The sequence below is a fragment of the Sebastes umbrosus genome, chromosome 8 (assembly GCF_015220745.1).
Source record: "Sebastes umbrosus isolate fSebUmb1 chromosome 8, fSebUmb1.pri, whole genome shotgun sequence".
Classification (NCBI taxonomy): Eukaryota; Metazoa; Chordata; class Actinopteri; order Perciformes; family Sebastidae; genus Sebastes; species Sebastes umbrosus.
The window spans coordinates 28,352,295-28,360,988 of NC_051276.1; the positions used below are offsets into that span (position 1 = coordinate 28,352,295).

Here is an 8,694-nt window from a genome sequence, read left to right on the forward strand (position 1 = left end):
ATAAATTTCTTTACACATTTCTTTTTATATTTCTTTATGCATTTCTGCCTCATTATGTAAATGAAGGGGATGTCACTCAACGCGTATGCGTAAATGCATAAATACATACATTTAAAAATAAATATAGATTAAACAATAAATGCAAAAATAAATAAATAAATTGAAAAAATATTAAAAATAAATACATAAATAAGTAAAAGGGAAAATTAAACATAAAAGGAAATAAATAAGGGAATAAATATAAAGATAAATAAAAAAGAAGCAAATTAAAACAGAAATATCAATTTATGTCAAATTTTATCAATTCATTTATAAATGGCTACATTTATTTTTAATATTATTTTTGCTACATTTTATTTATTTATCGAGTCATGTATTTATTTATTTGTTTATTTGTATTCATTTTTAAATGTATTTATTACTTATTTTTAATATTATTTTTGTTACATTTAATGACATATTTATTAATTTATTGAGTCATTTATTCATTTATTTTTTATTTTGTAAGATTCCGTCGTCCATACATCTATGCAGCATCTCTACTACTCTCGACTGTTCACAAAAAAATTGCGAAACTCCCCATAAAACTATACTGAGCTTCAGAGGTGCTGGTAAGCTTATTTTTGAAACTTTAAACACAGCCAGGCTAGCTGCTTTCAGTCGTCATGCTCAGCTAGGCTAACCGCCTCCTGGCTTCAACTCTGTACCAAACACACAGACATGAGAGTGTTATCGATATTCTCATCTAACTCAAATGTGCATGTTTCCCAAAATGTGGAATTATTCCTTAAAAAAAAAAGGTGAAAATATGGGGCTAAAATATTCTGTATTATCATCCACATCTTTATTATGAATATGAATGTATTTCATAGCTTTAGCACAGCACTTTCTGTATTACTCCCTGTGGTTACGTTAATTACTGTCATGTTACAGTTTGACTGTAGTACAGGCTACTTCTGAAACTAGTCTTGCTTTCTACTTTTATTTTACTACTGAAACATGAAAGAGAAAATGTGTAGTATTAACTGTATTATTAGTTATATAGGAATCACATGTTTCACTGATTCATATTGTGGTATTGGTTCTGGGTTATTTCAAGTGTAGTAGGACTTAAATGTGTTGTACAGTTCTGACTTCTTTAGTGAAACAGCCAAGGATACTCTACTTTGTCACAGAATACTGAATATTTCTTTGTTTCAGTGATTTGCTCATTCTCTTATATCAAGCTATTTGACTGTTAACACCTTTTTTTTAAACCAAAGGAGGGTAAGAGGGGCTGTATCAATAAACATTTAGACAATACAACCAAAGTCTTTAGTCATATTTTTGCATTTAACTCAGACATGGCCTGTGAACCTTATTTTTGACATGAAATATGCAATAAAGTTGTAGCATCTTATTAAAAGCTCTAACTATAACCATTCTCCAAACCTCATCACTCCAGATCCTGTATCAGTGTCTACTCAGTAATCAGTTAACATGGTACACAAACAGGCTACTAGTGTTTCGTATTGATGGATATATCTTTAATTTTTTAAAAAAAGAGACATTTCTCACAGTTGAGACACAACAGTTCCACCATAGAATAGTTGGGCTATTTTTTTTACACACCTTTTGGCAGTTGAAAGTAAATTTAATTCAATATCCTATTTGAACAGATACAGGTATAAGGTGAATGCCAGTGTAGGAAGAAGTATTCAGATGCTTTGCTTCAAAGTTGTTTCAATCCACCACTGGTGAACGCATGCAGGAATTACAGAAGTCATTCAATGCAACAATAATTTAGGACGCATTTGAACAGACTCTTATCTACCAAAGAAAGGCGATAAACTCTTGAAAAACTAATTAGGCCAATTGATAATTTAAAGCTCAGTGGAGGGTTTCCTTGGTTTTGCCTCCTCCTCATTTCGTGGAACATGGAAGTTCACGTATGGACACCACTTGGTGTTGAGGCACACCAGTTTCTTCAAAGTGGCAGTTTTGACGATATTGAAGCCCGTCTCTCCCCCAAAGGTGCTGGGCTTCCAGTACTCAGGGGAGCAGATGGGGTTTGCCAGCAGGCCTTTCAGGGAGAAGGGAGCACCCATCTCCACCATACTCTCACCAAAGATACCAGTAGGGCGTGCTTTTTCTAGTAAAAGGCCGGGGTAAAACTCCAAAGCATCTATGTCACCGTAGAGTTCCTGTAAACCTCTGGCCATTTCCTCGTCATCTATTTTGGAAAAGAAACACTAGATGAATTTCTTATGTAATTTTACTTTTAGGGAACTGAAAGAAAGTTCTATTGAGAATATTACCTAAACAATAACAGTTAATAATATCACTCCAGCTTACCAGTGAATTCCTCAAAAGAGCTGTATGGCTTGAGGTTAAACTTCTTCCTGTATTCATTGAAGGGCTGCACACGTGTTGTTCGAGACTCTTTGATGACCATTTCTGAGACTGTGAGGAGGCTTTCATGAGAATTACGGCCACCACCGATCTGAAAGACAGAAAAATGTTACACCAATGTCCAGTGATAGACTGAAAACTCTGTCAGACACTTGAATTTTGGCATCCTGGCACTTTGTCGATGACGCTTTGATTATCGGAGCAAAAATGTTAATTCAAAAGAATTTTTATTCAGGTTTGCAGTTATGTTTAATCAAGAAGAGATCTTCATTTTGATTAGACCCAAATGGACTTTCTTTAAAGATTTTAAGCCCATTTTCCTGATATGGCTCTGACGACTGTTTAGCATTAAGTACAACCTAACTTACCTACATACCTTTCATATAAATTATATCATCTCTTCTTTATGGGATTTGCAAGTACAATTTTATGCAGATGATACGGTTTTATACTTTGCTGTTAATTTTGTTCAGTTAACAATTGAAAAATCTAAATCCTCCTTTACTGCACAGCAATATGCTCTAATTGCTGTTGTAACTGTGTTTAATGCAAATAAATAAACTATTTGTGGTGTTTACGCTGTTCTCAAACTAAATTTTGTATCCCCACTCTTTATACTGAGAGGTTTACAGAATATGGATATAAAAAGCAATCTAAAAATTAAAACGCTCAATTTTTCCATACTGTAAGGCCTGCGTGTTGTCTTTGTTTATTTTTTGTGTCTGCTATTTTTACAGTATTCCATTTATTTCTCAGTATACCAGTAAACAGGGTGTTGATGAAAAGGAGCTTATATTGTCAGCCAACCTACCCTAAATAGGTTGAAAAAAGTTAAACCATATGGGAATAATAAGACAAGCAAGTCTTGATTGCACATAAATAGTTTGATATGTTATGATAACATAAATAGTTATGTCAGGATTACAATCGTAACATTATGAACACAATGACCAACCTTAGCTGGCTATGTCCTTCTTACAAAGGGGAAGCTAAATGTTACAAAAAAACCCGGCAGACCCAAAACTGTAGCTACACTTGTAGCTCTAACACAAGATTCATGTACACAGTTAGTGGATGGTCCTTATCTACCTGTCCTGCAGGCTGTCGAGAGAAGGCATCCACCAGTTTCTCCACCCCATAGTGCAGGAAGAGGGAGGTGTTGTACAGAAACTGGGAGTGCGGGATTTCATCTCCATCAATGAGGAAGCTGTCAGGCATCAGAGAGTGCCAATGGTAGAGGTGGCTGAACTCCAGAGCGATGCGGTTGCTGTACTGAAAACGTTCCTCGAAGAGCATTGTGGGATCGAACTTCAGGCTCAGCAGGTAACCACTCAGCTGCTGCACGTACTCTTCTATAATAATGCGGATTATCTCCCCTGAAGGATGGAGATAAACAGAAGAGCTTGTTTTTTCACTTCTGGTTGTGGTCTTCAATGTTGTCAGTTGATGTCAAACTAAACTCACCAATGATGATGAGTCTGGTGGTCTGGAAGAGCTGCTCATCGTCCCAGGTGGGATGTTCTGCCTTCAGGATGTCACAGACTCTGTTATGCTCCCTCAACCATATGGTGGAATACATGGTGAGGCCCGGCAGGAGGCCAAATAACTCATGACCGATGGCCAGACGCTTCTCTGGAGAGAAGTCTTCAGGATAAGCCATGAACACAGGGACTTCAGCTACTGTAGGAGGGTACATCTCACCATTTACTATCTGTGAACAAACATGTGTAAGCAAAGTATTTTACATAAAGCATACTCTTGAATTAGTCACTGCATTTCCTCGGATGCTGGGATGTTGTATTTGATTTCTAAACTGTTTTCTAAACCTTTTTATTCTTTCGTAAGTGTTAACTAAGTCTTCTCTGAGTCTGCTTTGTTGTGACTCTGTGCCGGACATGTCTGACTCATCCCATAGTGATATAACATGAAGTCCCATAAACTATACTATGTGCAGCCAAACAAAACAGAGACCCGCTTGTAAAGACATAGCGCTACCAATGGTCAAAAACTCCACAGGGTACCTTTAACAAGTACATCTGATAATCTGACTACCTCCATTACCTTGTTAATTTTTCCAAGAAAAAATGCAGTCAGTCATTTAGCAGGAAAGTGAAAGTATTCCATGTCATCTGAATGCAAGAAATATACAGAAAATATAAGTGCTGGTTTAACACCTGATATTTCAGCTTTCCGTCTTTGTGAAGTCGGAGTTGAAGCTGTCGCATGAGTTTGTCTCCATAAATATTGCCAGCATCTACCTGAGAGAAGAAAAGAGGGAATATCGATTCATGCTACCCGCACAAAGGATATGAATCATTAATATCATCATATTGAAAGCTGAGACTACACAGATTGCAACGATATAAGTCTTATAACTCTACAACCAAAACTCACTGAACCAGCAGCAGAAGAGAAAAAATAAACTTCACTTAGACAGCCTTACCTTTGCTGCTTTGTGTTAAAAAGTTCTGTTGGAGGGCATATCAACGCTGCTATTTGCTAAAGCTGTCTATAATCCTCTGCATGACATGGAGGAGCATTTGCACTCTGCCTTCCTCCAGCATCAAACAGCCTATCCTCAGCCTTCCATGTGAAAACACGGTCTATGTCTCCATAGGTGGATGAATCGTGGTACTGCACTCATCCTTAAGGCATTGGCCCTCAATACAGGCCTGAGCTGGTCAAATGGACCAATAGATTATGTTTGTTTTTTTAATGGGAACATGTATAGAGGTCTGATTGATTGATTTTTCAAAGAAAATTATGATGAAATTGAATGAGTTTTACAGTTACCTAAGAAAATGTTAAATGGCACAGATGGTACCAAAATGGCCAATATGAAGATTCCACCTTAACATGCCTCTACTAAAACCTCTCCAGCTTTGCTCTGCTTCACTTTATTAGCATTTGTCTGTGCACAGGTAATGTTTAGATGTTGTGATATGGTTTGCTAGAGATTTTGGGCTGCAACTGCATCATTCCAAAGGGACATTCACTCTAAAATGGACAATTTTGTTAGGCGGAAATTAAATCTTGCATTTATGCTGTATTCGATCTTCATTTACATACATATAGTAGCATATATACTGATGCTTACAAGATTATTATTAAGATTATTCAAATAGACCTTGTAGTTGCAGAGATACAGGTACAGATACAGGGGTTTAAGAGGTCCACAGAAGTGGGAAATCAACAGTATTTTGTCTTTTACGTGTGAAGATTTGAACAAAGAATGAACAGTGGGTCTCACCCCATGTCCCAAACCCTTGGTGAACCCCCTTCCAACTTCATGGTCTGTCCTGAAAAACTGGTGAGTGAAGTGCTGCGCCATGAAAGCAAACATCAGACTGGCTCCCTGAGGGTCTGGACGAAATTTGGTTCTCTTAAAGAAACGCTCAGCCAACACTTTGGGATCAGGAAGAACAGGTTTACCTGTGGACAGAAATGTACGTTATAATTACCTAAAGCAGTTAAACCTTTCTATATGATGTACCTCCGCACACTTCCTGTCAGATGAACTCAAGTTCGTGCAATTGAACTGTCAATCTCAGAACCCATCTGCTATCGGTCTGACGATAGACGTCGTCTGTTGTCTGACGAAATTTGGTTCTCTTAAAGAAACGCTCAGCCAACACTTTGGGATCAGGAAGAACAGGTTTACCTGTGGACAGAAATGTACGTTATAATTACCTAAGGCAGTTAAACCTTTCTGTATGATGCACCTCCGCATACTTCCTGTCAGATGAACTCCAGTTCGTGCAATTGGACTGTCAATCTCAGAACCCATATGCTATCGGTCTGACGATAGATAAGCCTCTGGGGGTAAGGGGCTATATTTCTGGGGTTCAGGTGTAGCCAGCGGATATCCGGGCCAACATTTCCTTTTCCGTGCGCTGCTCATTGTGAACGTAGAATCTGTTTATAGAGATTATTGAACTCTAAACGCTAAGGTCGTTTTGGTCAAGTTTGTATTCATACCTTTCAACCATTTACCCATTATTTTGAGGTATTTAACCTTAATCCACTACTTCTAGCTGTTTCACCATTTATCCATTGCATTTAAGCCTGCTAACTGTTTCAACTGTTTAGCTGCCAATTTGATCTAACAGTTTGAATTGTTAATTCATTAATTGTCTACTATTTCAACCATTTATCAATCACTTGTTTAAACTTCTCTGTTCACTGCAGAGCTACATGTCTTTCATGCACTTTCAATTGCAACATGTAGTGTTGTCAACGTACTCCATGGCAAATGCAGAAGTATCCCTGATTGGGAACCACTGACCTATAGTATCAGAGGGTATACTTGTCTGTATGTAGGCGTGTGTAGGTCAAAGATCTACCTTTAGTTCCCAAGGGCAAAGGACAGTCTTCCGGTACAGGAGGCAAAATCCTGGTGTAATAAGTGAGGTTGTAGCAGGACTCCCAGTTCAGATATCCATACTTGCTGTTGTAGGTCGGAGGGCATGGAATAAGGGAAGTTCTGGCTTTTAAATGACAAAAACACAGTCCAGTTATGTATTAACTGCATACTTCTGTCAATGTTGAGTAAATGCAATACATTCATTTTCCATAAGAGTGGAATATAATACATAAATACTACAGTATCCATCTATGCTCTCCCACGAGTATACCACATGCATTTTGTACTCAAAATACATGTCATTTGGAGTAACTATATACAGTATGTTATGTTGTATTACAGTCCCCTTCTAAATTGTAACATGGCTGTAGAGCTGCAGCTAACAATAGTTTTCATTATTGTTTAATTTATTTCTTATATTTCTTATCAATTGATTAATCATTAAGTCTATCAAATGTTGGTAATGTCTTCAAAATGATCATTAAAGATATTTAATTTACAATGATACAAAACATAGAAAAGCAGAAAATCCTCCCATTAGCAACAGCACATTTTTTTGTTTTTTTTTCTTCTTTCGGCTCAGTTTCCTCCTACAATGTAAAATGACAAAGAAGAAGAGTGCCTACCTGTGAGCACCAGTTTCATGAAAGTACTTCGCAAGAAAGAGTTGTTGACGAAGTCCCAGAACCAGTGGAAGTGGGTGAGGATGTAGTGAGCGACATCAGGATTTGGTTTCAGCGTGAGGCGAACTCTGGACCAGAACTCCGCTGTGGACAAAGATTGAGTTAGAACAATTCATATTTAAGTGAGATTTAAGGATAGTTTTGATATAAAGAAAATGACTGACCCCTATTAGTAGCCTAGGTGGACCCATTGTATGGGTCCAAGCCAGCTGACTCCTAGCTAATATCTAAACACATTATGAGCCAACTTTACACAAACACTAAAGAATAAATTAACTTACGAACAGTGCAGTTTTCCCCATAGAAGCCGGTTCGAGTGCAGTCACATTCGTAGCGATCTGTACCAAATCTCACACAGACTCCTGAGTTCTGACAAGGGTAGTAGCAACAGGGATTTACTGCAAACAAGGAAAAAGTACATCATTATTTATGTGCATGTAAAGTATACGTTTCTCCAGCACCATCAGTGTACCATTGGCGTCATTGATAATTAATTTGTTTTAATTACTGTGCGACACAGACAGACAAGCCTTTCCCACGGCATAACTTTCCTTCAGGGGAGCCCAAGAGTCAGATTTAAATAATAGACAGACTGTTTACTGATTGCAGAATTTAACATTCAGATTTTGCAACGTTTTGCATAAATAAATTAATAAATTTTCATTCCATTGCCACACTAAACATAGCTACTTTTTTCTTTATTGTTGATCTACATCTCTACATAAATAAATGAAAAATGAATGAACTAATCTGATGCTATCTTTTAATGTGTAGTTTTAGGATCTTATGATTAGCTTAATGAAGTATTAATAAAAACTGAAATGGGAAACAGTTTCACACAACATACCACATTTAACATGGGAAAGATGAAGTCCCCCTATTACCTCTCATCTTGCAGTAAATTACAGGACAATGTTACCTTATCATTTTGTGATTATATAATTTCTCTCAGCATCCCCAACTCTGATCGACTTCCAGTGTTCCTTCTGTAGCTTAATGTAATTTAAGAGACAAAGTTAATTAATAATCCTAAGATTTATGTTTTATGTTGTGTGCGGTGCTGCTACTATGGCCTGGACTTTCCAGTAAAAGAGATTGTTTAATGTCAGTGGGGCCTTTTCCTGCTTATAAAAATGAATAAATTAAATGTTTTAGCATAAAATAATAAATAACAGAAACAGAACCGCTATTTTGAAAAAGAAGCAAAGCTTTTCTCTCTTTTTAAACTGTCCCTGATAAATGCTTAAATCAATCATC

At 37.0% G+C, this 8,694-nt stretch overlaps 1 protein-coding gene across 1 annotated transcript; it reads right to left on the bottom strand.

Annotated features, from left to right (window-relative positions):
• Window positions 1-1,615: 1,615 nt before the first annotated feature.
• LOC119493266 (prostaglandin G/H synthase 1-like) lies at window positions 1,616-7,901 on the bottom strand. The gene is made up of 10 exons (XM_037778422.1): window positions 7,886-7,901; window positions 7,719-7,775; window positions 7,381-7,521; window positions 6,735-6,878; window positions 5,642-5,823; window positions 4,566-4,649; window positions 3,856-4,102; window positions 3,481-3,767; window positions 2,335-2,482; window positions 1,616-2,212 (listed from the first exon to the last, which is right to left on the bottom strand). The coding sequence occupies exons 1-10, from the start codon at window positions 7,899-7,901 to the stop codon at window positions 1,863-1,865; spliced, it is 1,656 nt and encodes a 551-aa protein (XP_037634350.1). The 3' UTR covers window positions 1,616-1,862.
• Between the last annotated feature and the right edge of the window lie 793 nt (window positions 7,902-8,694).

Bases quoted from the DNA above. Each gene is read 5' to 3' on its own strand.
- LOC119493266 (XM_037778422.1), bottom strand. The intron at 5,824-6,734 runs GTAGATCTTTGA...TTCTGTCCACAG, and splicing joins TTTGCCCTTGGGAACTAAAG to GTAAACCTGTTCTTCCTGAT. The intron at 2,483-3,480 runs GTAGATAAGGAC...TCTGTCTTTCAG, and splicing joins CTCGACAGCCTGCAGGACAG to ATCGGTGGTGGCCGTAATTC.